Source organism: Oryzias melastigma, linkage group LG16, assembly GCF_002922805.2.
Source record: "Oryzias melastigma strain HK-1 linkage group LG16, ASM292280v2, whole genome shotgun sequence".
Lineage (NCBI taxonomy): Eukaryota > Metazoa > Chordata > Actinopteri > Beloniformes > Adrianichthyidae > Oryzias > Oryzias melastigma.
In genome coordinates, this window is record NC_050527.1 from 24,632,217 (window position 1) to 24,660,205 (window position 27,989).

Genomic DNA, 27,989 nt, shown 5'->3' on the forward strand with positions numbered 1-27,989 from the left:
AGGCATTGGTGATTTGTTTGGTAACACTCATATTTTGTCCCAAAAGGCGCAAAAAAAAGATGGATAATCATCATACACTTTATTGTGGGACTTTTAGGAGTTTAGTCATATGAGCATCTTTTCCCTACATGTAATGTAAAACAATGACACCTTATTGAGTTAAACAAAGAAAAAGAAACATTGTTTGATTTAGGTTAAAAAAAACGTGATTTCTGAAAGTGACTTTGTTATGGAAGCATTTAACAACGTACAATTATTAAATATTTGTTGTTTCTACGGCTAATTATTGGAGGGCACAGATTCAGGCTGGATCAGCAGCGGCCTGACAAAATCCGTGCCCCCTTTTGTTTTTTTGTGCATTATGTAGTTAAAAAAAAATCAAACGTTACAGTAAATTCACAAAACCCCAAGAATAAAGTTGTACTGTAATCATTTCACCTTCTTTTTATGCCTTTTGGAACAAAATATGAGTACTACAAAACCAGGGATGCACATTCTGGCAGGGGGACCTTGGTACACCCTAGACCAGAACCAGGACTGCTCATTCCTGGTCCTTCAGATCCACCATCCTATTTGTTTTCCAGATCTCCAAGCTGTGACGGTGTAGCACCGTCAGCCAAGGGCAGAGTGGGTAATCAGGAGAGTCGGGAGGATTCCCGGTGGGCCGCTTCATTCATGGGCCGGTCAGTCTTCGTCAGTATTCACAGTAGAACATGAATAAATCTTTTTAGAAGTGTTTGTCCGTCCCTTTAAGACACGGCACCGTCCGTTTTGGAGCTACAATTTAACATAAAAACCCCTTTTAAATTCTGACATTTGGTTGACTCCACCAGAGTGCGCTTTACCAAAATGTCTTGGCCGGACCATTGACGTGAATAACGTTCTATTCTATGGGCTGGACAGAGAATAGTGGTTATAGGAACGAGCGGTACGGGCGGCTTCAAAGGAGCCAGCTCAGCGCTTCATGGTGGAAAAAAAAGTCTGCCTTATAATGTATGTAATTATTGCAAAGACACGTTAGTATTTATTGATAATTTTATTTTAATGTTAGAAAGGGTGTAAAATTGACATGTGTTTTAAATGATTCTAAAACAAATGTGGAAGAAAATAAAAAGATGCATTTGTGTTTAAAATAGTTATATATCATAAATTACCAAGGTAATATATTGATTATTGCCATGTTTACCATATTGCAATACTGTTGGTATCATGAGCCACGTATCATGAATCACACTATCGTGAGTGATTCTGAGATTCCCAGCCCTAATACTGACACAATATGTTTTCACAGACGGATACCCAGATATTGGGCTGACATACACATTCTCATTGAGCTTTTGTTTTCCCAAGTTTCATGTCAGAGAACAATCTCCATTCTGAAGTTCATTAAAAACAGGCTGGAGCATGCTCAGTCAGGACCACTTGGAGGCACTCATGCTCATGTCAACAGAAACATACATTCTTGTGTCCATTGACTGTGACAAAGTAACAAATACGGAAGTAACAAATACGGTTGCAGAAACTGGTTCACTTCTTATTTTGTGATTTATGCTGTAGATTCTGGAGTTATTATGGGGATGGTTTATCAAATGTTAAAAAAAGTAAAAAAGTTCCATTTAGCCTTTCATTCACATTTTCATACGGGGAAATATTTCTGTTAAACAAAAGTTCTAAATGCTTTCCTTATTTTTCATGTGGCGAAAAATGGGCCGGTCTTGACCATCAACTCCCGGGCTGAAAAGTTGTCCCCTTGTCAGCTGAAAGCTGCACTCATAAACACACACGGTTCATTTTTTGTCTCTCTGTCCTTCTGCAGGTTCCTCTGGGTGCACACAGGGTGGCCAACACTTCATTCATATGCATACATCTTCATATATTGTAGCACGCCGGCATCAGTAGCTCTTTTGTTTTTGTTTGCTTACAGGAAGTTAGCGTTCAGTCCTACCGGTCACGTGACTTATCTGACACTAGGTGCGTTCCCTGCCCCCGCCTGAATCTTTTATTCTATCCTCCACCATGAACCAGCACAAAAACAAACTTCCTCATCAGTCTGTCCAGCTGATTACTGTACTTCACCGTGATGCTGTTGTCACAACAATTCATTTATTTTTTTAAATGTATTTTGTTGTTAATGGAAGGCTTCTTGAGATGCAACATCTTATTTTAAAGGGGGTCCAAAACACAAAGCAGTCCAACAAATAATAATAAAAAAGACCTCACACACATTTACACCAAACTAAATTTATCTACAAACAAAAGATAAGACAAACTCGCTCGTACACAAAACTCTCCTCTCTCTAGCCGACGTCACATAAAATTTAGACACAAGATAAAATATAAAGTTCTGCAAGTTCTTATCAGAATTGTAAGGACAATATGCCCACAGATTAATGTAAAAAAGAAATAAAAAAAAATAGCATTGGCCACAACTAACTAACACTGTAGCATTTCATTCATTAAGCTCTTTTAAAAAATACAATTCTTCTCTGACCTTCCTTGTAGCACAAACTGGCTGGTCTGCACAAATGTCGTTTGTGGTCAAGGTCAAAATATAAACTTCATCCTGTCAGTCAGCTGACATTTTTAAATATGGAACAGTCCATTTAACCGTCACTGAACAAGAGTCAGGCTGAAAAAGGAGAAGTTTGAGGTCACAGGGAAAAGCCAGAATTTTGCTTTCAATATGCAGCAACATTTGAAAATGTTGCTTCAGACAAAAAAGTTTGTGCTAAAATACCTTCAATATCAAACCACAAACCAATGTGGCATAAAAGTTTTAGACAGTATCATTTTTCTCATTAAAATGTTTTATTTGGACACAGCAACATTCTGTCATAATTCACCCAAATCTGCTGAAATTAAAAAACGGGTCCACACCTGACAGAACGCCGCTTAACCATGGAGTCAGTGTTACGCCCCATATTGTCTGGGGGTCTGGGGCATAGCATAAAGGTAAATTAAAGAAAAATGTGTAACAAAACACAAACACAGATTGTCTCCATAAAACGTTTAACACATTTATTTACAAGAACAAAAACAATCAATAACTTAAATGTGAAGCAAAAGGCTTCAGGGTGAACCAAGGATAAAATCAACAAAATCCCACCTAACTCAACGGGGAGCTTACCCGCAAAAGAAAAAGTTAAAGAATGACAAACACTAACCTCCCTGGACTAACAAGAGAAAACATGCTAAAGAAAATGGCCGTTCACCCAAATAACAAACACTAAACACAGAGTGGGACCAAAACACGACCACAAAGACCAATGCTGAAGCGTTGGTCCAATGGCGAGCCACGCCCTCCAGCACCACACCTGAAACAAACTGACACAGAAAGACACACAAAGATCCACAAAACACAAAGCAGTCCCACTCTGACAAAAATACATAGAACCAAAAGAAAATACCAAACCAAATCCGGCCACAGCCGTAACAGTCAAACTGTGGTCTAGTTTGTGTGAAACAATCTTTGGCAAAAGCAAAGTAAATGTTTCTGCTAAACAAACGGAAGTTCAATAAATTACATGGCAAACATCATGGTTTCAGCAGAGTAATAACTGAAAAAAATCAGCTGCACGTCATTATTCTGAAATGGAACTACAGCTCCGTTATAGGGAAGCAGAATAAATAAATAAATAAATCATCTGGATTGTTAGTAATACAGTTATTAGTATTACTGCCTCCTTTAAAAGAGAACATCAGCTGAACCATTTAAACAGTCCCATTCAAGTAAGCATACACAGTGGTAACGAAAAAGTTTCTATCATTTCTGATCAACCTCTGGTGGTTTTTACTGATAAGCTCCAACTCTGTTTAGTTTGAGACATCAGCCGGATCTTTAGCTCCTCCACGGATTCTTGATGTGAAGCAAGTCGGGAAACCTTCACATGTTAGCCCGCTAACCCTTTCTCTAGACCTTTTGCTCCTTGATTTTTGGGTTGTTTTTATGCTAAAAAGTCCACCATGACAAATAACATATTTTATTATCTTTCTATGTATACAAAAAAGAAAAAAATCTGAACAAAGACCTTTATAGGTGCATAAATGTTTAGTTTAAATACCGTTCAAACACACACAAGAATGGAACAGACTTTTCCAAATATTTGAGAAACGTCACACATTTACACTTTGATGTCTAATCGGGTTTGATCAGAGCTCTGGTCTCACAGATCCAGCGGTTCCGCATGGTGCAGCTCGCTTTGTCCCAGCTGGCCGCAGGATCTGCTTGTGGTTTACTTAAGGCACAGGCCTGAGTGTAGCCCGGCTCCTCTGTCGCCCAGAGCCTAAGAGAGAAAATCATCATGATGTCACATTCTGTCATCTGGAGGTTAACCTTCACTAACACACAGGGACATTCAGAGATTTTTAATTAGTTTATAGGTTTTAAAACACTAAACAAAAGAAGACAACAGATTCATATCCATATGTAAAATATTTCTAATATGATTAAGAACATTACAATTTGAATTTATAACTATGATGATTGTCAAATAGTTTTATTCTGTACTTGAAAGGGAGTGAGAGGAAGTGGGTTCTACTTCCCTTTAAAAAAAAAAAATTCCGATACATGTCAGCACCAGTGATGGTGAAGGTGTGTGCATAAACGCGGGTTCGTATTGGTGCAAACATGCTTGTGTTGCTTACATCATAGTGAAGTTTCCTCCATTTACCCAGACCCATGCGCCAGACGAGTCGGTCTTGCTCAAGCCAATCCAGTAGCCGTGTTTTGAACTGTCATATTGACTTGTGTTGTTAATAATAAACTCCTGCATGTAAAATAAAGTAGAATATCATTAGTAAAAACATACTTTGTTTGATTTTGTACTTTATTTTGTAAAAATACCGAAGAAGAAACATTTAGCATTAATAAGATAAACACTTTTTTTTTCTTATGGACATCTCTTCACTATATTGCATTCAATGAAAAAGAAAATAAAACAAATGGGTGATCTTTGTTGTAACTTTTTTCTGTTTTGTTCTACTTTTTCCAAGAACTGCAGAATCATAGAACTACAAACAGACTGAAATCATTTCCTCATGAAATATGAGATGACTTGTGATTGAAAGTTGCAAAGCTTCAATGAGTCTGTGTCATAGACGTGGTAGATCTGGTGGAGATCTGTTTGGATCAGTCTGTGTGGTCCTTCCTTCTCACTTTATCCACAAATATTACAGAGTAAAACGCTGCACAAGTCTGAAATATTGACCAGTATGAACTGTTTGTTTTTGTTCATGAGTAAATCCAGATTGGCCATTAAGCAGCGACGTCTGTGGGTGACCAGCAAGCTCACGCTGTGGACAGTTTTTATTTAAATTAAAAACTGCATAATAACAGTTAAAAGACTGGGAACGCTTTGAAATACATCAAAAGATGATCAGAGGGGAATTTAATTTTTAACTAGCAAAATACAACAGTCAAAAATAATTTATGTAAACTCAAACATCCTGTAGTCAAAACAGCTGAAAGCTTGTTAAAGAGTTGATGGACTATTTGAAACATTTTTTTGTTCTAAATATCAAAAATGAAGTGAGTCTTGCCTGTTCCTCCAAGGTTTCAATCACCACCAGATCAGCATTCTTTTCTTTGCAGAACTCCTGGCTTTTCTTCCAAGTTTTCCAATTTTTGAAATACTCATCTTTTGTAAAAAGGTAACAATTTGACTGGAATAGAACCCAACCGTCCAAGCAAGGTTTACATACTGAAGGACAAAACAAAACACAAAGTTATATAAGTGTATGTTACATTCTTCAAATTCAACGAGGGGTTTTAAAACAACACCTTTCTGTGGACAGAGTTCGGTCACAGGGAAGTTTTGGTAGTCCATGATGACTGCGATGGTCCAGTTCATTCGGTCTCGGTCTCTGCTAAGGTTCTGCATCTGTCTCTGTAAGGCGGCTTTCTCCGTCTGCAGCTGCTGGTTCTGCGCCGTTACCATGCTCTGTATTCTCTGTTCCTGTGTGACTGCAGTCAGGCAAACAGAGAGTTGGTGTTGTTGTTCTCACACTTTGAAACAAGGATGGAAGGAACTTACAGAAGATGCTGAGAGAGGTGATGACAAACACCAGGATGAGACAAATGATGCCTAAACTGGCAGCAGCTAGACCAAGACGACCGTGAAGTGTAGGTTTGCTCTTATTGTCTAAACTTGAAACAAAAAAAAGTAAGATATTTGTAATGAAGTCCAAAGTGTGTTCTTTTGTTTTCTGTAAAAACTGCAAATGACCTGAGGTTGTTGGATGTGTGCCCCAGGACGTCTCTCCTGTCTTCACCTCATCATAGATGACCTCCATGTTCTGCGTTTTTTCTGCAGTGAAAAAGCCTGTAAAGGTTAAAAAAGTCAGGATCAAGTCTGTCAAACTACCAGTCTTTTTATTTCTCATTTTGAAGTAATGTGGGGTATCATGAACAACTGAATGCGAAATGATGCACATTAATATCAAATCCACTGTCCAGGCATTAAAAAACATGTTGTGTTTATGAAAAACACAAATAAAGTTCAACTAAATTCATCAAGAAAAAACACTTTTTTTCTCCAAAACTTTCAAAAACTTTTTCCACTGTCATTGTTCAATCACAAAACAAGTTCATTATTCAGCCCAAAACATTTCCTGAGGGTGACATCATCATAGTCCAAACCCAGAACTCGTCTTCTCATGACAGACCTGGACAGTCCAGATCTCTACCATATCTACCTAAGGAGCTTCAAAACCTCCAGTCATTTTTAACAAATATTTTTTTATTGACAACTTGATTTTAGACAAGAAGTTAGATGGGTGGAGTGCTCCTGCCTCAGGTGGAGGAGTTTAAATATCTTGGTATCTTTTTCATGAGTGATGGAAGATTTGAGCATGATATTGACAGGCGTTGTGTTGGCAAAGAGAGAGCTGAGCCAGAAAGCAAATCTCTCAATTTACTGGTCAATTTTCATTCCAATTCTTATCTATGGTCATGAGTTCTGGGCCATGACCGAAAGAACGAGATCCCCACTACAAGCAGCTGAAATGAGCTTCCTCCAGAGGATGCTGGGCGCTCCCTTAGAGATAGGGTGAGAAACTCGTTCACCCGGAGAGAGCTTGGAGTAGAGCCGCTTCTCCTCCATATTGAGCGGAGCCAGTTGAGGTGGCTCGGGCATCTGGTCCGGATGCCTCCTGGACACCTCCCTGGAGAGGTGTTCCAGGCATGTCCCACTAGGTGGAGCTCCGGGGAAGACCCAGGACACGCTGGAGAGACTATGTCTCTTAGCTGGCCTGGGAACGCCCCGGGGAGCTGGAGGAAGTGGGCGGGGAAGGGAAGTCTGGATATCTTTGCATAGACTATTGCCTCTGTGACCCGGTTCCAGATGAGTGGAGGAAGATTGATGGATGGAAGTTAAATGCTCAAAGTTTACTAGAGACTTGGGTCTCAGCCTCTGTGGTCTGTCAGCGATATGGGCATCTTAAACCACTCATATGTGTGCTTTTTTTTTCTTTTAATCAATGGTTTTAATCTAGACTCTGTAATAAGCTCACCCAACAAGTGCCATGGACTCTGGCAGCCCTTTAACCCTGAAAGGGATACAACGAGTTACGAAAATGGATCAATGGGCGGGCAGACAGACTGACGGGTTTTAATCCACAAGAGGCTCCTAAAAAAACCATAAGAAGATGCAGTCTGTGACCTTCACATATTTAAAAATTATGCACCAGAAATTTCAACCTCATCTGTTGACACAGTATAGTAATCTCAATGTAAAATCAGACAAAGTTCCTCCATTAGAACTTAAAATTATCAAACCCTTTTTATGTCAGAAGACAGAGCTGAACAAAAGCGGCATAAAACATAGTTAAGCATCTTCTTCTAAATATTTGATGAAAATATATTTAGCTGTAGTAGTGTTTGCGCAACCAAAGTAAAGTAGGTGACGCAGATTCTGACGCAGAGAAAGGCAACTCTTTACCGATATCTAACATGCTGCCAAAATAAGTGTTGCATATTGTGTTGCAATATGATCAGAATCTGCTGCAACGTTTCTTTTCTTCATTTCAGAATCTGGGGTCAAAAGTGTGTTATTTGCTATTGCCAAAAAAATCTTCTGTGTTAAAGGGTTAACAGGATTGCTTTTACCTCTTGACCCTCCCACACATCAAATATCCTCAAATTCAGGTCTGCTCAGTTTGTGGAGACTGAGCAAAAAACTTGTTCAGTTTTCTCTGTGGATGGATGATGCATCTTACTGTGTTTCTTTAGAACCTTAAAGCTGCAGAGAAAGCTGCTTTTAGATTATTTGAGTTATTTCATTTTGTGTTGAAATCAGTCGTCACATTTTTTAGAGGACACAATGATGGCAGTTTTTAAGATATCTTATTCTGCATTACTTTTTACATCTAACAGAATCATTTCTGGAGAAACTGAAATCAACTCAACAGAGTTTTTGGCTATTTTATTTAAAATCATATAATCATATAAATGTATTCTTCCTCATGTTTTACCTATATGTAAGAATAAATTAAACTGTAAAAATGTTTCTAGTGGGACAAAACAAGAAACAAACATCCGTTCACAACATTGTTACAGCTCATCTTCTGGAACTCAAACTGCAATAGAAACAATCACTTGGTCCACACAAACATCAAAATAACCAAAGTGTCTCAATCAAGTCTGCATTACTTTTTACATCTAACAGAATCATTTCTGGAGAAACTGAAATCAACTCAACAGACAGTTTTTGGCTATTTTATTTAAAATCATATAATCATATAAATGTATTCTTCCTCATGTTTTACCTATATGTAAGAATAAATTAAACTGTAAAAATGTTTCTAGTGGGACAAAACAAGAAACAAACATCCGTTCACAACATTGTTACAGCTCATCTTCTGGAACTCAAACTGCAGTAGAAACAATCACTCGGTCCACACAAACATCAAAATAACCAAAGTGTCTCAATTCAATTTGGTCCGAACTGTCAAAAAATTCAATTGTTTTATCATTTTTTAAGCTTAAAACTGAACAATTTGAGATGTATGTTGTATTATAAGTAAAACAGTACAACAGTACAACAGTTTAACAAAGAAAGAGTGTATTTTGGACTTCCATTGAAGAGATCATCAAATCCCATTTAAGTTCAAACAAAACAGAAGCTGTTTATGGTTTTGTATAATTTCCTAAATTTAAAAGTTTATAATTACCAAAAATGGAGAAAAAAGTCTCACCTTGTGCGGATGTGTGGTTGGCCTGAAAAGTCACATCTATATAATTAAGATCCTGCTCCATTCCCTCCTTCATTTAGATCTTAAACAGAACAAAGAAAATCTTAGCAACCACTCTGGAAACACTGAGACTTTGACCAACAAAAGCACAGAAAGTGCTCTTACGGACACTCAGTTCTCCTTTTTGGGGGTACAGCTGAGTTACGTGTTATCCTGTTGCACATTTGAGTCATGGAGAAAAACAAGAAGAAACTGAAGCCAGGCCTGGAGTTACACCAGTCTGTGCCGAGGGCAGCCTTTCTCAGGACAATGGAGACAGTCTAAAATTCATTCCCATTAGGTGATTCCACTGTATCTTACAAACATTGAATTCTTGTTAGCTAATCATATATGTCATAGAACAAACCATTTTAAACAAAGAATGTAATAAAAAGTACTTGAGAAACAATAATAATAATAATAAAAAACACTGAATGGATTGACACTTCAAAACAATTTCAAACCATTAACATATCAAATAATATTCTATTTCTGTGCATTTAATTTTGTTATTATGTGCTATGTTTAAATTCTTCTAACAAAGGAAATATACTTTTTAAATGCTTTATTTTTTACGTAGTTGCATGTGCTGACAACTACCACATTCAAGCTATTTTTGGAAATTTAATTTATTAGCTTATGTAGATCTGGAAGGGGAATCATACTCAAAATTAAAGCGAAAAAACACACAATAGGCTGATCTATGGCGTTATTTTGTAGTCAAAACTCCATGCATAAAAAAGAAATTAACAGGCATGTATCAAACATTCCTCACAGACATTTCAGACACTCACGTGCTCTTCTCTGCTCCTGTGTGCTTGTGTTTAATCCTCCCGCAAGAAGAAAAAGTAATTGATTTTGATTTTAAGTTTCTTTTAATTGTTTATGAATCTTTTTATGGTCTTGGCCCTTCTTATTTATGTGATTTGCTTTCAAAGTATGAACCCTCGCTGACGCTGAGGTCGCCCAGTGCTGGACTTAAAGTTGTCAGTTTAGTTCTGATTGCGCGGCAGAAAGTAGCTCCACCAGCAGAGCCAGAGCCCCTGAGAGCGCACATGACAAAATGCTGTGCATGCTGACTGAGATTCTGCTAGCGGGCATTTATCACTCATGCCTGAGGACTAGCTCACATATGCGGAAGTAGACAGTATCTCTCTCGCTGTGACTTTTCTTCTCACGGGAGGATTAAACACGAGCGCGCAGGAGCAGAGAAGCACACACAGGTGTCTGAATTTTCCATAAGGAATGTTCAATACACGAGTGGATATGTATTATTTATGTGTGGAGTTTTGACTCAGTGTGAACCTGCTTTCATCTGTGAAGAGCATAGGAGTGAATTTGCAAATCTGGGTGTTGTTTAGCAAATGCCAAACGTCTTAAATGATGTTGGGTTGTAAGCACAAGTTCCCACCTGTGGACGTAGGGCCCTCATACCACCTCATGGAGTCTGTTTCTAACAGTTTGAGGAGACACATGCACATTTGTGGCCTGCTAGAGGTCATTTTACTGGACTCTGTCTGTTTCTCCTTGCACATGAGGAGGCAGTGGTCCTGATGCAAGGTTATTGCCCTCCTACAGCCTCCTCCACATCTCCTGATGTACTGGTCTTTCTCCTGGTAGCGCCTCCATACTCTAAACACTACACTGGCAGACAGAAAATCTTCTTGCCCCAGCTCAAGTTGATGTGCCGTCCTGGATGAGTTGCACTACCGTGACCACTTGTCTGGTTGAAGACGCCATCTCATGGTACAGCTGGACAACACTGTCAGCATTTAAGAGTAACTTGCTACTGGCACATTTTTTGCTTTCACAGAAGTGTGATTGACTTAGAGTAACATTGAATTGTTTAGGTGTGTCCTTTATTTTTTTGAGCAGTCCATAATGGCCACAAAAAAGTTAGCAAGACCCACATTTCGGAACAATTTATTTAGATCGGCTTTTGTACAGTGAAACTTAGTTTTAATTGGATTAAACTGAGTTCATGTTTTAGTTATTCCAGTCTGTTTTAAAGATCAAACTTTGACCCATTTGAGGAACTTCTAGGAGGAAAGTGATTGGATTAGTTGGTAAAAAGCAGTTTAAGATGCTAAAAGATTGTTTTTTTTGTTTGTTTCTGGAACAACTCAGACTGAACTATTGTATTTTAAGCAGTAAGACTTCCTCTTTATTGAGATGAGTGTACTTCCTCATGAATCTCTTCCTCTACGGTCTGATCAGATAAGTTAGTCTGAGTATTTCCTAGTAATCTTTAGCTGATTTTAGCACTGTTGTCTGACAGACTATACAACCAAATAGGGCTGGGAATTTCAGGGTTACTCATGATACGATGCGATTCACGATACATTACTCACGAAATCGGTGGTCTCTTGATATAGCAAACATTGCAATAATCATTATGTGACCTTGGTAATCTATGACATATAACTATTTTTAAAATTATTATATCTTTTTATTTTCTTCAAAACTTTTTTTTTAACAATTTAAAACTCTCCAAGGAGCACCACGCCTAAAGTAACAAACATCTGGAATTTATTTAAGACAGGACACAACCGGAAGATAAATGGTATTCTTCATCTAAAATGAAAGTTTTTTTTGTTGATCATCATCATATCATCATTGATATGGAGAAAATGAGTGTTGCGTTAGTCTGGGGGCGGAGCTGTCAGAGCAGACTCTTCCTGGAGGGAGATGTTGGCATTGATCTTACGTCAGCACGTTTCCACCCACTCGTTTGTGGGTATGGGAGGGGCTGCTGCAGACAGTGCAGGTTTTTAGAGGATTACTCTTAAATGCATGAACGGATCAAAATGCCGCTTTGGGGTTCTTTATAGTGAGGAATGAACTTCTTTTCCTTTCGGCTTTTCCCTTCAGGGGTCGCCACAGCGAATCAGCTTCCTCCATCTAAGCCTGTCTTCAGCATCCTCCACTTTAACACCAGCCATCTTCATGTCTTCATTCACTGCATCCATAAACCTCCTTTTTGGTCTTCCTCTAGACCAGTGGTCCCCAACCATGGTACCGGTCCGTGGACCCTTTGCCACCGGGCTGCGGGAGAATTTTTTTTTTTTCTTTGAGATGGAAATCTTTTATTTTGAAAATCGACAGGATTATCTCGATTAGCTTGAGTGCTAAAAGCAGTCTGGCGGCATGTAACACGAGAGAAGTTGCATGTGGAAGCTTTGTTTGCAAATGGATCGGATAATTTAGGGACAGAACAGAAGCAAGAACAGGGGATTCTCACACACCGTGCTTGTTTGCAGAGAGATGTGACTTTAATGAACGAATCTAATCGTTAGAACGGTCACAGAAATGCTGGAACGAGCTCATCCATTCAGATGCTCATTTCAGTGGGGCGGGGGTGGGGAGTGGAGAAGAAAAGGGGACCTTTGCGGTGCATGCAGGTAAGCGTGTGCAGGTAGAGGGGCATTCAAAGTCACAAGTTTAAGTTTTGTTTTGTAAAAACTGTCTTCCTCTCAAAATGTTTCTATTGAAGTTTTTGCATGGAGCTTCAACGTATTCAGATTTGTTTCTTTTTGAGCATCCATAACTGATGTTTAGAATAGAGAATAGAATAGAAAATACTTTATTAATCCCTTTGGAGGTCCTCAGGGAAATTCAAGTACCAGCGTCCGTACAGCAGTAAAAATACAAAATAAGTAAAATAGAATAACAAATGAAGTAATAAAATAAAATAGCAAAATAAGTAATATAGCTAAATATACAATAGAAAAAAATATAAATAATGAAGAAAATCAACATTGCACAATACCCTGAGTGTATGTACATATTGCACTGGTAAGTATTGTTAAAAGTATTGCACATGTCTTATTGCTTGTGTGATGTTTGATGTTTCAGGCTGCTACGCCCCTCCCCTCTTGACCCTCCCTCTCCCCCTCCTGCCGAATGCAGAGTTGTACAGCTTGATGGCTCGGGGGACAAAGGAGTCTCTGAGTCTGTTGGTCCTGCTCTTAGGGAGGAGCAGCCTGTTGCTGCTCAGGCTTCTCTGTTTCCCGATGACAGAGTGCAGAGGGTGGCTGGTATTGTCCATTATAGCCAGCAGTTTGTTAAGTGTCCTCCTCTCTGCTACCATCAGCAGGGGGTCCAGCTTCATGCCGACCACAGAGCCCGCACGCCTGATCAGTTTGTCCAGTCTGTTAGCACTCCTCTTTGTCAGGTTGCCCCCCCAGCAGACCACGGCATAGAAGAGAGTGCTGGCCACCACCGACTGGTAGAACATCCACAGGAGCTTCTTGCAGATGTTGAAGGATCCCAGTCTCCGTAGGAAGTACAGACGGCTCTGGCCCTTCTTGTACAGGTGGTCTGTGCAGCGTGTCCAGTCCAGCTTGTTGTCCAGCCACAACCCGAGGTACTTGTAGTCGCCTACAATCTCCACCTCATCGCCTCTGATGGTCACAGGTTGTGGTTGTGGGCTGGACTTCCTGAAGTCGATGACCAGCTCCTTGGTCTTCGAGGTGTTAAGCTGGAGATGGTTCATCTGACTCCAGGAGACGAAGTCACTGATTACACTCCTGTACTCGTCCTCCCCGTCGTCCCTGATACACCCCACAATGGCTGTGTCGTCAGCAAACTTCTGTATGTGACACAGCTCCGAGGTGTAGCAGAAGTCTGAGGTGTAGAGGGTGAAGAGGAGGGGGGCCAGCACCGTCCCCTGGGGTGCTCCTGTGCTGCTGATGATGGTGTCTGAGGTGATGCCCCGTAGTCTGACGTACTGCGGTCTCTCCGTGAGGTAGTCAGCAATCCAGGACACCAAGCAGGGCTCCACTTGCATCTCCCTCAGTTTGTCCAGTAGCATCGGTGGCTGGATCGTGTTGAAGGCACTAGAGAAGTCCAAGAAGAGGATCCTCACTGTGCCACTCCCCTGATCCAGATGAGCTTGGACTCGGTGCAGGAGGTAGAGGATGGCATCATCCACCCCCACACCTGCTCGGTAGGCAAACTGCAGGGGGTCCTGAGCCTGTTGAACCTGAGGCTTGAGGAGGTTGAGGAAGAGCCGCTCCAGAGTCTTCATCAGCTGAGATGTGAGCGCCACCGGTCTGTAGTCGTTCAGCTCACCAGGACGGCTTTTCTTGGGAACTGGAACGATGCACGATGTTTTCCACATGGAGGGCACCCTTCCCAGCTGCAGACTCAGATTGTAAACATGCTGGAGTGGCTCCCCAAGTTCAGCAGCACATGTCTTGAGGAGACGGGGGGGCACTCTATCAGGGCCGGCTGCTTTCCTTGGGTGAAGCTTCTTCAGTTCTCCCCTCACCTGGTCAGCTGTTATTTGGGGGAGGTGTTGAGAAGGGGGGAGGGGTGGTGGAGGCTGCACAGGGGATGAAGTCAGTGAAGGTGAGTCCTGTGGTGGGGGAGGGGGGACAGTGGGCTGGTCATAACGATTAAAAAACTTGTTCAGCCTGTTAGCTTCCTCCACTGTCCCCCCCGCTGTTGTCGCTTTGGTTCTGAAGCCTGTGATGGTGTTGACACCGTCCCAGACCTCCCTCATACGGTTCTCACCCAGTTTCTTCTCCACCTTCCTCCTGAAGGTGTCCTTCCCCTCTTTCAGGCGATGTTTCACCTCCCTCTGTGCTGATAGCATAGCCTCTTTGTCCTTCTTCATGAAAGCCACCTTCTTCCTGTTGAGGGCCGCTTTCACCTCTTGTGTTACCCAAGGCTTGTTATTGGGGTAACAGCGTACAGTCTTTTGGGGGGAGACTACATCCAAACAGAAGTTTAGGTAACCTGTCAGGCAGTGAGTCTGCTCCTCCAGGTCCTCACCGTGTTGTTTCAGCAGTACATCCCAGTCAGTGGTGTCAAAGCAGTCCTTCAGAGCATCTTCAGCCTCAGGTGACCACTTCCTGATGGAGCGTGTGGTGGCTGACATCCTTTTGACCAGGGGGGTGTACTGTGGCTGCAGGAACACAAGGTTGTGATCGGACTTTCCAAGTGGGGGGAGGGGGGTGGCTGTGTAAGCGTCCTTCACGTTGCTGTACAACAGGTCTATTGTCCTATTGTTCCTCGTGGGGCAGTCTACAGCCTGGTGGAAGGAGGCCAAGGTGGAGTCCAGGGAAGCATGATTAAAGTCCCCAGATATGACCATAAATGCCTCGGGGTGCTTTGTCTGTAGCCTTGCTGTTACTGAGTGGATCTTCTCACAGGCTGCAGACGCGTCCGCGCTCGGCGGGATGTAAACACAAAGCACGATCACGTGACTCAGCTCCCTCGGCATGTAATATGGCCGCATGCTAACGGCTAACAGCTCCAAGTCCCGACAACACAGTACCTTTTTCACGGAGACATGTTTCGGGCAGCACCAGCGGTTGTTGACATAAATGATGAGCCCTCCGCCTTTGCTTTTCCCACAAGCGAGCGTGTCTCTGTCGGCCCTCACGGCAGTAAAGCCCGGTAGATCCACGTTAGCATCCGGTGTCGCGTCGGTTAGCCACGTTTCCGTCAGGATGTACAAGCTGCACTCACGATAACTCCGTTGATTGTTCAGTGCAGAAAGCTCGTCCATCTTGTTCGGCAGCGAGTTAACGTTCCCCATAAGCACCGAGGGGATCGCCGGCTTGAAACGTCTCTGCCGGGCCTTCAGCTTCGCTCCCGCTTTGCAGCCCCTGTATTTTCCCCTCAGCTCGGCCGGAACGTTGTGCTGCTTCCCGACGTTGGTTTTCAGCGCAAAAAGTTCTTCTCTTGAATAAACAAGACGGCGATCGCATGGTGGAGCCAAGTTATTTAAAAAAGTATCCATAGGATATGTAATAAAATTGCAAAGAAAGATAAAACACTGAAAAAATATAACAACAAAGGCATGCAGGTACGGAGACACTGGAAGTAAAAGTTTGTGTTACATTTTGTTCCTTTTTATTTATTTTATAGAGTTGATCTTATTTCATCCCCCCTCGGGCCGTGGTAAAATCTTCACGGGTTGACCGGTCCGCAGCAACAAAAGGTTGGGACCACTGCTCTAGACCTCTTGCCTGGCAGCTCTAGATTCAGCATCCTTTAACCAATACAGTATGTTCACTGTCTCTCCTCTGGACATGTCCAAACCATCTCAGTCTGGCCTCTCTGACTTTATCTCCAAAACCTCTAACATGTGCTGTCCCTCTGATGTATTCATTCCTGATCCTATCCATCCTGGTCACTCCCAAAGAGAACCTCAGCATCTTCATCTCTGCTACCTCCAGCTCTGCTTCCTGTCTTTTCTTCAGTCCCACTGTTTCTAGTCCAAACAACATGGCTGGTCTCACCACAGTCTTGTACACCTTTCCTTTCATTTGTGCTGAAACTCTTCTGTCACACATCACACCTGACACTTTTCTCCACCCATTCCAACCTGCTTGCACTCTCCTCTTCACTTCTTTTCCACACTCTCCATTACTCTGTACTGTTGACCCTAAATACTTAAACTCCTCCACCTTCTTTATCTCTTCTCCCTGTAACCTCACTCTTCCACTCTGGTTCCTCTCATTCACACACATGTACTCTGTCTTACTGCGGCTAACCTTCATTCCTCTCCTTTCCAGGGCAAACCTCCACCTCTCTAACTCCACCTCCACCTGTTCCCTGCTCTCACTACAAATCACAATATCATCTGCAAACATCATAGTCCATGGTGATTCCTGTCTAACCTCATCCGTCAGTCTGTCCATCACCATTGCAAACAGGAAGGGGCTCAGAGCTGATCCCTGATGTAATCCCACCTCCACCTTGAACTCCTCTGTCACCCCTACAGCACACCTCACCACTGTCTTACAGCCCTCATACATGTCCTGCACTGCTCGGACATACTTCTCTGTCACTCCAGACTTCCTCATACAATACCATAGTTCCTCTCTGGGCACTCTGTCATAAGCTTTCTCCAGATCTACAAAGACACAGTGGAGCTCTCTCTGACCTTCTCTGTACTTCTCTATCAACATCCTCAAAGCAAATGTTGCATCTGTAGTGCTCTTTCTTGGCATGAAACCATACTGCTGCTCACAAATGTTCACTTCTGCTCTTAGTCTGGCTTCCACTACTCTTTCCCACACCTTCATTGTATGGCTCATCAGCTTTATTCCTCTGTAGTTACCACAACTCTGCACATCTCCCTTATTCTTAAAAATGGGCACCATCACACTTCTCCTCCATTCCTCAGGCATCTTCTCACCACCTAAGATCCTGTTGAACAACCCGGTCAAAAACTCCACTGCCATCTCTCCTAGACACTTCCATACCTCCACAGGTATATCATCAGGACCAAGAGCCTTTCCACTCTTCATCCTCTTCAAAGCCCCTCTCACTTCACCTTTACTAATCTTTCTTACTTCCTGCTCCACAACCGTCACCTCTTCTACTCTTTGTTCTCTCTCATTCTCTTCATTCATCAACTCTTTAAAGTATTCTTTCCATCTTTCCATTACACAACTGACATCTGCCACCACATTACCATTCCTATCCTTGATCACCCTAACCTGCCTCATGTCCTTCCCATCTCGATCTCTCTGCCTTGCTAATCTGTACAGGGCAGTTTCTCCCTCCTTACTACCCAACCTAGCGTACAAGTCATCATAAGCCCTTTGTTTGGCCTTTGACACCTCTACTTTCACCTTACGCTGCATCTCCCTGTACTCCTGTCTACTCTCCTCAGTCCTCTCAGTGTCCCACTTCTTCTTAGCTAGTCTCTTACTCCGTATACACTCCTGCACCTCCTCATTCCACCACCAAGTCTCCTTATCAACTCTCTTTCCTGATGACACACCAAGTACACTCCTACCTGTCTCCCTGATCACATTAGCTGTAGTTATCCAGTCATCTGGGAGTACCTCCTGACCACCCAGAGCCTGTTTCAACTGTTTCTTAAAAGTCATGCAACAATCTTCTTTTTTCAGCTTCCACCAGTTTGTCCTCTTCTCTGCCTTTGCCCTCTCTTTCTTCATCTTCTTCACCACCAGAGTCATTCTACACACCACCATCCTGTGCTGTCTGGAAACACTCTCACCAACCACTACTTTACAGTCACTGATCTCCTTCAGATTACACCGTCTACACAAGATGTAGTCTATCTGTGTGCTTCTACCTCCGCTCTTATAGGTCACTCTATGTTCCTGTCTCTTCTCAAAGAATGTATTCACTATCGCCATTTCCATCTTTTTTGCAAAATCAACCCCCATATGTCCTTCTACATTCCTCTCTTGGATACCAAACCTGCCCATCACCTCCTCATCCCTTCGGTTTCCTGCACCAGCATGACCATTGAAATCTGCACCAATGACAACTCTCTCATTTCCAGGGATCCTCGTCATCACTTCATCAAGATCCAACCAGAACTTCTCCTTCTCTTCCAGCTCACATCCTACCTGTGGGGCATACCCACTAACAACATTGAACATGACACCCTCCATTTCTATATTCAGACTCATCACTCTATCTCACACTTGTTTTATCTCCACAACACTCCTAACAAACTCCTCCTTAAGGATAACTCCTACTCCATTTCTCTTCCCATCTCCACCATGATAGAACAACCTGAACCTTCTCCTAAGCTTCTAGCCTTGCTACCTTTCCACCTTGTCTCCTGGACACATAGTATGTCTACCTTTCTCCTCTGCATCATGTCCACTAACTCTCTACCCTTTCCTGTCATAGTTCCAACATTCTCAGTCCAACACTAGTGACTTTCCTCTTCTCTCTCTCCCTACGAACCCGCCTTCCTTCTCTCCTTCTTTGACCAACAGTAGTCCAATTTCCACCGGCTCCCTGTCGGTGGACAGCACCGATGGCGGTCATTGTTAACCCGGGCCTCGACCGATCTGGTATGGATATCATTGGTCTGATTTCCATATTTGATTTGGCAAGATTTTACGTCGGATGCCCTTCCTGACACAACCCTCTGTATTTTTCCGGGCTTGGGACCGGCATAATGAGACCCTGGCTTGGGTCCCCTCGTAGCTACATTAAATTTCTCCAAAATGATTTCGAAAAAAAACAAAAACTCACACTTCCTCAAAAAGACTTCGTGAACCGTGGTGGAAACCACATCTTTTAAGTATAATGACATCTTTTGCAACATTGTCCAAAGTTGGTAGGAACTGCTACAGAGGAAGAAGAAGTTGTTTGCTTTTTCGAGAGGTCGGCTGAACTTTAGATTTTAAATCAGCACTGACTCTATTTAAGCTCACTCTGCTTTGATGCACAGCAGAATTTGATGTTGAAGGATGGAGATGAAAATACAAAGATCCTCAATGGAATTTTTAAGTGTTTTTTCAGCTCCACAAAGTAAGTTTCTTGATTTGATCAATTTATACTCATCAAGTTTATACCTTAAGAACTTTACCGCAAAAAAATTGTAAAGTTGTTTTTCTTGTTTCTTTGGCCCTGATGTTTTCTCAGTCAGGCATCCATTTGACAGATCCCTTTATTTAAGTATTGTTAACAACTAATCAACGCATACAGAATATAATTACATTGTTTCAGAGCTTTAGATAAAATACTCCTTTTCACGGTCACTTTATTTGTAACTATTTTAAGTAGATTAGCGTTTTGATTGAGTATTTATTTTTTTTAACTTTAACTTTAGTTTTTTAGCTTTTACAATTTACAATTTGCTTTTACAAATTTCATGTTACTCACATACATTTATCAATTAGTAATTGGTAAATAGCATATACATGTACAACTTTGTTTAAGGCCAATGACGACATTGTTGACTTTTTAGCTGGAGGTGGATATTTAATCCATGTTAGGTTGTAAACCTTTGAGGGAAGGTGTATCATAAGGAAATAAATGTTCGGAACCAGAGAGACTGTGATAAGGTGCAGTTTTCTTGAGTGTCCACTATCCCGGACAAGACCCCACTTTTGTTAGGTTCCAAACCTAGGGAAGGAGAAAGACGGTGTAAGATAAAAAACAGTTATTTCATAAACTGGAGGAACTGTGATAAGGTGCGGTTTGCTTGACTGTCCAATATCCCGGACAAGACCCCACTTTTGTTAGATTCCAGACCTAGGGAAGGGGAAAGACGGTGTAAGATAAAAAACAGTTATTTCATAAACTGGAGGAACTGTGATAAGGTGCGGTTTGCTTGACTGTCCAATATCCCAGACAAGACCCCACTCATGTTACAATCAAGTCCCAGGGAAGCGGAAAGATGATGACTTGGAGGGGCTATGAAAGGGGAGGGCTTTTAATGAACTGTCAGGTGCAACATAAAAGTTTATCAAAAGTAAAACAAAAGTGCAGTCAGTTCAAGCAAGACAAAAAAAACTGAATCATAAATTAGAGGAGCTACACAAAACTCAAACTCAGTCCTCTGTCACACCAACAGGTCCCTAGACCAAAGCTGTGACCTTTGCAGAGCAATGTCAATTCTTTTACACAGTTGTGGATCATTGCCTTCGGTTTGCATGGACTCCATCATGAGTGTCAGGTGTAGGAGGCAAGTCACTGAGCAGCTCTCAGCTGAGACACCTAAACAAAACGTGCCGGACAAACCAGTGACTTAACACTAGTTGTAAATGTGGAAAAATCTGTGTTTGTAATTTCACGTTAAAGCACCTGGTCTGAGAACAGAGGATAACTCGGTGCATCAAACAGATGATCTGAAGGTTGTTTACTAGACGAACATTCTATGTATCGTTGTTGTTTTAAGGTGGCTAAGAATTGTCTAGTTTCTATAGATGGTCCAACACCAGTATTAATAATACGAAACACATTATTTGCCTTTCCATGGCAAATAATTAGTTTTATATTACTCTACAAAGCAAAAACAGAAGTATTAAAGTAATTAAAATCTTGTTTCTAGCTTTGATTTTGTCAATAAAATTTGGCTTTGCATCTAAAATTGTATGTTGACTTAAAACAAAATTGATACAGAAAACTTGAGAGCAGTGTTGTTTGAATTTTGTCATTCTCATGATGCTGCTGTATTTTTCAGTTCCACAGACAACAAGGAGAAGCTCAAAGTTTATTCTTCTTTAACAATTAAAACCCCTTTGACCAGTGAAACACATAAGTAAAAACATCAATTCCTGATTATGTAATTAACACCAATTTAAACTCTATTCTAAAATCTATGCTTTTCTGTCTCAGAGCTATTTTTATAATACAGAAGTCATTTGGTTGTCATGTATGTTAAAAAAGAATACACAATAAAATATATGAAGGTTAATGGTTAAATCTATCTTTGAAGTATCTTAGAATGCTTTATTCTAGCTTGATAGATGTTAATACGTTTAACACTTGTGCTATCTCATGGGGTCCAGATGACCCCAACCTTATATTGATGTCCAAGCCCTCCCATGACAAAGATGGACAAAGGTGGACAGGATTTTATCTCTGCCGTGGACACCATTGAAAATAAAATAAAAAAAGAAATCATTGAAAAAAAAAAAATCAATATACTGTCTTGTGGGGTCCAGATGACCCCACTTTTAATGTAAACATCCCTAGGGTAGCACAAGGGTGACAAACAATTTAAGCTATTGTTTATATTAGTGACCAAAACATTACATGGATAAATCTTCACAGAATTAACTGGTAAACTGAGCGACTGCAGAGAGAAAATTTCCTCTAAAACCATCATGTCGACTGCATCGACATTAGGAGCTCTCTGTAATAAAGTTCAATTGGTTCCATCGTTGAGGATGTGTTTTGTCTGATTTATAAACCCATCACAAACAGAGGAGATTGAGATAACTTAACTTTTGTTAATGATTCTAATTCTTTCATGCTTCTATCACACAGAGAACAAAGAGGAGGATCTTGTTTATTCTCAAGTTGTACCAAAACAAACATTTTCCTCTGCACCACGTGAGTTATGACAATAGTTAAACTAAAAACACCTGAACTTTACATTTGTTGATTCTGCTGATTTTCTGTTTTCTTTGGAACATTTGTAATTACTAGTCACAATACTTCAGTTGTACTCTCTAAAATCAACATGTTTTTCCTGACATGACCAATAAACATTTCTCAGATGACAGAAATTATTCATAAGTCAAAAAAACATATGCATAATAAATGGCAAAAAACTCAAAGTTTTCTTGGAAACCAGCTGTGTTAAACAAAGATCTATTTTCTCATCTCATTCAGTTTCTTTTATGTTTTTTTATACAGCATACCAGGAGGAACCAGTTTATTCAGAAATCAAAAAAGGGAAACAAAAGAGAAAAACAGAGAATGCACCAAGTAAGTCATGTAATTGTTTGCAAAGACAATGTGTTTTATCAACAATGTAACAAATTATGATGTCATGATTATTTTTCAGTTCAGGTTTATTGGTTATTGTTGTGGTCATCTTTATGCCCATCCCTTCGGGGGTCGCCACAATAAACCAGCTTTTACTGATTGGCACAGGTGCTTTCCTGGCACGATCCAGTATTTCGGCCAGGCTGGGGACTGGCACAGGGAGACCCAGACTTGGGACCCCTATTGGCTACATAGTTTAGCAGTAAAGTGAAGGGTCTTACAAAAGGAACCACACTGGATGAAGCTCATTGTTCTCCCTGGGAATTAAACCTTAGTTTTCTGCGCATCAGAGCTACACTCAACCAACTGAGCCATCCAGCTTACTGTTTTGCTAGTTATGACATTTCATATTTCACAGATGTCTATTGATGACTTTTCAAAAACACTACTTCTGCTCTTATCAGTGGATGACATTGTTTGAAAATTTGTACAAGTTAACTTTTAACACAGGTGTTGTCCCCAGTAACATCAAAATAAAACACTCTTTCACATACTGAAACTCTTTGAGTGTTGACACAGAGAAAAGTATTTTTTTTACACGATCACCATTTACATTGATTGCATTGGCACTTCACTGCAGTAAAGTGTTAAAAATCAGTGCAGATCTGCTTTTCTCTGCCTCAGAATCTGCTGGAATTGAGTTTATTGCATGAACGGTTGAAAAGTCACAGTAGCAGAAAGAATGTCAACACTGGAGCAAAAGCTCAGATGTTAAAAAATAAGTCAAACTGAAATACACATCCACTCCATACTTCTATAAATGTCCCAACTGACCTACCTCCCCAAAATTCTTCAAACTACTTTTATAACCAACGCTCATCTTTAACTGTAAAAATATTTTAATAATTTTAAAACAGTCAGTTTCAGATGCTGTAGTAGCTTACCCCTTCCGCATTAGCAGAACTGCGGGGGTGAAGGAGAATCTTCTAACCCCCCTCCCCTCCTTCTCAAATCTCTGCGACTGATGCAGAATTTAAAGATATCCACATCTGTTGAGTAATCTCTGGATTGTCTTGAGAGGTGATGGTACACCTTCAAGATAGGGCAGAATTAACTTGTTGAAGTTGACTTTCTGGACCACTTTACCAAGTCACTTCTCGGGCATGAGAGCCCTGTATGCTTTCCATGTTCTCATGCTTACGTATACCTGACTGAGTTCACCGTCAACCTCTGCAGAAGCCTAAAAATAGCAGTTCTCAAAGGCAGTTGGGTTTGAGAAGAAAAGGCTTTAAAACTGAAGGAGATTGTTTCCCAAGGACTAGAGTCAAGAAACACTGTTGTAGAGGACAGGGACCATCTGGATGGGGAAAGAAAGGTGAATTTGCATGGATGTATAGACTTTTTAACTTGCCAGAATCTGTGAGAGCAGACAAAAATATCCTGTATTTGCTGTTTGCTGACAGTCCACTACTTCACAGTGGCTTTCAGGACTTGCTTGAAGTCCCACAGAATTTTTGTATAGGGACATATGAACTCTCGAACTATAAAAGTCAGTAGGCCAACTCCTATTCATACACCTGCAAAGTTTCCTCTTATCAGTCTATGTTTAACATTCAACAGTGTCAACTCTCACATTTAGGTTCCACCATAACCTGAAACCTGTGCCTTGACAAATAACTGTCCATCAGACTAGGGAAGGCTTCCACTGTCTATGGGAAACTGAAGAATTGTGTGAAACAGACATCTTACCATCAAGACAAAAGTGAGAGTATAGGAAGCTTGTGTTCTGGATACTCTTTTGTAGGGTTCTTCTTATTGGGCAACTATTTGTCATCAGGAAAATCGTCTCAATGCTTTCCAAACAAGATCACTTAGATCCAGTGCTTGGGATCTCCTGGAAGGACAAAATGGGTAACAGAGAAGTCTTCATGTTACTAACTTTAAACCTCTTTCATCCCTGTTTAATGTAGTCGACCAAGATGGGGAGGGGTCATGCACTCACCCAAAAGTCAATGTACACGCTGCATTCGGCACCATGTCCTAAAAGATAGATGGCAAAATAACAATTGGCCAACCCCACTTGAGGTATAAAGATTTCCTGAAAAGAGGTTTGAGGCACTTTGAGATATATTCTGCTACTTGGACTGTTACATGCAGTGACAGATGAAGATGGCATACCCTCCTTAAGAAGGGTAGTCATGTTAATGTAGAGGCAAATATTGAAACATTAACAAAACGGCACGGCTGTCTCCCCACTGATGTCTAAAGCCATGGTATAGTCTAATATGACTGATGTCTGTTATTGATGAGTTGATTCTCCAAAGATGAATAATTGAGATCTTGAGGCATGTAGGTGGAAAAGCAAGGAAAAATGAGTGTGGATATATTTGTCAGCGAGAATAATCCATCTGATAATCTGCATTGCTTAATGTAACATAGAGTATTTAGAATAGTGACAGATGTTGCCAATGGGGTCCACTTCATGTCACACTGCAATGCACCAGATCCAGGTTAACCAACAGCCTCTTATCTCTTCTTCTCTTCTGTTTGGACGAGGTCATCTGGAATCCTTGGCTTCTGTTGGTATTGTTGTTTCATAACATGTTTATAAAAGTGCTGGCAGTTCCATCATCATGGGAATACAGCCATCAGGCCCTCATCTCCATAAATTGATCTACCCATGAGTCCAAGGGCATCTATGTTCCCAGACAACTTAGGTGATAACAAGCTATGGTTGCATATGTAGTAATGTAAAAAAAGAACATCAACATGGACATAAAACAAGGTAGTGAGCAAATTATTTTGATGGTAATTTTTTGAAGAGTGACTGGAGTTACAAACTTCTACCTAAAGACACATTAAAGAGACATTACAGGCAGTGTCAGGCCCAGAGGAGATTTCAAAGCTAAACGTTTTCAGTCAAGGTTACACACTTTTGAACTGACCCCCAGTCTCTGGGTATTGTGGAGACATACTGGAAAGATATTCTGTCAGAAAGAGTAAAGCTGTCACACTCTGTTATGATGGAAAAGGAAAATCCTAGCCAGAAGCTTCCTGTTTTACTTTTACATGCATTCAATAAAAAACTTTGTAATATTTGACTTATGAACTAAATAACTGTTTTCCTATCGATGATAATTTTGGTCACTTTTTCTTAAAGCAGCAGAAGTCCAAGGATCTGGCAGCAGGTTTCGTCCCCTGTTGGTGTGTTTGGGGATCATTTGTTTCCTCCTGTGTGTGGCCATCATCGTCATCATCATTTACTGTAAGTTTAAATAAATCAGTATTATTTCAAATTAAAACACTTTTTACATATAACTGTTTTGAAATTAAATTATTGGTTGTGTATTAGTAGCTTAAACCTCAGTAACAATTTCCCTTATGGCTAGACATATGCGAAAAAGGGCAAACTTGTGTGGAACATACACATGTAACATTCAGGTATAAAATGAAATTTAATTGTTAAAACAGATGTATTTTCATAGATTATTTTTACTGGGAAAAAGCATTAAATGTATTGGATACGTGCTATTTTGTTAAGCACTCACTAGTAGGAACAAATAATTGTCTTATATATTTTCTTTAATATTTCAGATTTTACTTAAAAGGGATGAAAAATACTTGAATGAAGGAACAAAACAGTAAATACATGATATCAATTATACATAGTTACCATTTTCTAACCCTTCTTTTGCCTTTTCTCTCCTTTTCTGTCTTTTTCTCATTCTTAACTTCCATTAACTTCTCTTGAGTGTCTTAGATTTCATTCTTCTTTTTCCTGTTTTGTCTGTTGGTATATACTCATGGTTTTCCAGCTAAAAATCCTCTAAAAATGACCACACCCACCCAATAAACACCCATAATGTTAATCAGTGCTATTCACCATAATGAGCAGTGATTAATCCTAAGGTAATTCCTATTGAACTTTAGTAGAGTAGAAAAACGAAAGACAGTTTTGTGAAAGAAAATTCACAAATAGTTCAGTGAGAAGGAAAAAAAATACTGAATCTTGGAATCATTATAGAAATGCTTGTCACAAAATAAGAGAAACTGCAGTAGAAATGTGCTTTTATGTATAAAAAGACGTCTTTATTTAAATTAATGATTATTCTGTGTTATCTGGGTTGCAGTCACCATGGCAACAAACAAAGAGAAGCAAAATCTCAGTGACCTGGAAGCAAAAAATGAGCAACTGAGAGAATTACAAATCCAAACTGAAGATCTGAGGATGAACATGACGAAATTAGAGAATCTGACTGAGCATCTGACTGCTGAGAATATGTTCTTAGAGAACAAAACCAAGGAGATGAAGGTTATCATGACAATCCAACAAATGCAGATCGAGCAGCTGAGAAACAACAGTGACGAACTCAACAGGATCCAGGCAGCAATCATCAGTTACACAAACTTTCCAGGCGATCTCTTCTGTCCTGTTGAAGGTAAATGTTTAATATGGAATTCTAACAAACTTCTGCTTTTTATTAAACATAAGTAGCCCTGGTTTTAATTTGTTGTCTTTATATACAACCACAATTAAATTAAGAAGAAAATAAATATGACAAAGTAGTTTGGTCTGTGAGTAGAAATAGTTTTTATTTTTCATTTTGCAGGTTTTCTGTTAAGATTTCCATGTTAATTTTAAAGTCATTTAGCATTAAAGTTAAACCATATAATTTTTGTTTTTTCTCTTTCATTTGTACAGTTTGTCAGATGTGTCCCAATGACTGGATTGAGTTTAATAAAAGCTGCTATTATTTTTATAACTTTAACTCTTCATTGAAAACATGGGATGAAAGTCGACAGTTTTGTCAGAACAACAAATCAGACCTGGTGGTTATCAGCAGTCAAGAGGAACAGGTTGGTGACTAAAATGTTGAACTTAATTTACTTTGTTCAATGTTTAAAAACTGTTAAAGTTAACAATGTTTTATTTTACATTATTATTTTCAGACATTCATCAAAAACAGAACAGATTACTGCAATGACACCCAGTACGGATACTGGATTGGTTTAAGAAAAATTTCCAACAACTGGACCTGGGTGGACGACACTCAAGAGACACTTGGGTAAAGAACAATTCTTAGGACATATTAACATGTTTAATACCTTTACTGATGTGTTTTTCATTACTTTTAGGAACTGGAACAACGAAGGGAGCCCAGAAAATTTTACACTTATTATCCAAAATGCAACTGAGAGTCACAGCTGGTACAAAGAGAGAAATAGCGCTCTGAACAGATTCATCTGTGAGATTAAAGCTTTAATTTTCTGATTAGTTAAACTGAGCTCTTTTCCTGCTACATTCTCATCAAACTTATAATTATGCTTACATGTGTTTTAGGAGAGAAATTAACTTTTACCTTGAAATTATACTTTATGAACATTTAGTTTTGTTCTACACAATAACAAACATAATTATCTTTAGTTAAAAAGATTTATAGGTAGAATATAATCGCAATTATCATGCTTAAAAGTGTTACAAAATGCCTTAAATCATAATGCATGCAGCTTTACATTATTGCAGTACTAAAATGTAAACTCCTACTACAAATAATTAATCCTGAGCAGTCCACAATGCACTGCAGCAC

General features: G+C 40.2%; 2 protein-coding genes across 7 annotated transcripts in view; one reads left to right on the forward strand and one right to left on the reverse strand.

The window, feature by feature from the left end:
* Positions 1-2,992: 2,992 nt before the first annotated feature.
* Positions 2,993-27,989, reverse strand: part of LOC112136641 (C-type lectin domain family 12 member B) — a 127,845-nt gene continuing 102,848 nt past the window's right edge. For 2 of the 6 annotated variants that reach the window (XM_036215742.1, XM_024258481.2), the window contains exons 4-10: positions 9,193-9,271; positions 6,225-6,320; positions 6,033-6,140; positions 5,780-5,962; positions 5,539-5,699; positions 4,645-4,766; positions 2,993-4,283 (exon numbers count right to left, since the gene is read on the reverse strand). In XM_036215742.1, coding sequence (XP_036071635.1) covers positions 4,136-4,283; positions 4,645-4,766; positions 5,539-5,699; positions 5,780-5,962; positions 6,033-6,140; positions 6,225-6,320; positions 9,193-9,265 — 891 coding nt within the window. In that variant the 5' untranslated portion in view covers positions 9,266-9,271 and the 3' untranslated portion in view covers positions 2,993-4,135. Of the gene's footprint in view, positions 4,284-4,644; positions 4,767-5,538; positions 5,700-5,779; positions 5,963-6,032; positions 6,141-6,224; positions 6,321-9,192; positions 9,598-24,150; positions 24,296-24,403; positions 24,780-27,989 lie in introns of those variants that run through there. The other 4 variants (XM_024258482.2, XM_024258487.2, XM_024258485.2 and 1 more) reach the window with 4 other exon arrangements.
* On the forward strand, positions 19,429-27,686 carry LOC112136637 (asialoglycoprotein receptor 1). The gene is made up of 8 exons (XM_024258473.2): positions 19,429-19,491; positions 21,958-22,023; positions 22,330-22,401; positions 25,562-25,666; positions 26,532-26,840; positions 27,104-27,258; positions 27,352-27,467; positions 27,538-27,686. The coding sequence occupies exons 1-8, from the start codon at positions 19,431-19,433 to the stop codon at positions 27,671-27,673; spliced, it is 1,020 nt and encodes a 339-aa protein (XP_024114241.2). The 5' UTR covers positions 19,429-19,430; the 3' UTR covers positions 27,674-27,686.

Coding starts and splice junctions, on each gene's coding strand:
- LOC112136637 (XM_024258473.2), top strand. CDS start 19,431: ATGGAGATGAAAATACAAAGATCCTCAATGGAATTTTTAAGTGTTTTT. Junction 25,667..26,531: donor CATCGTCATCATCATTTACT/GTAAGTTTAAAT, acceptor TCTGGGTTGCAG/TCACCATGGCAACAAACAAA. Junction 27,259..27,351: donor TCAGCAGTCAAGAGGAACAG/GTTGGTGACTAA, acceptor TATTATTTTCAG/ACATTCATCAAAAACAGAAC.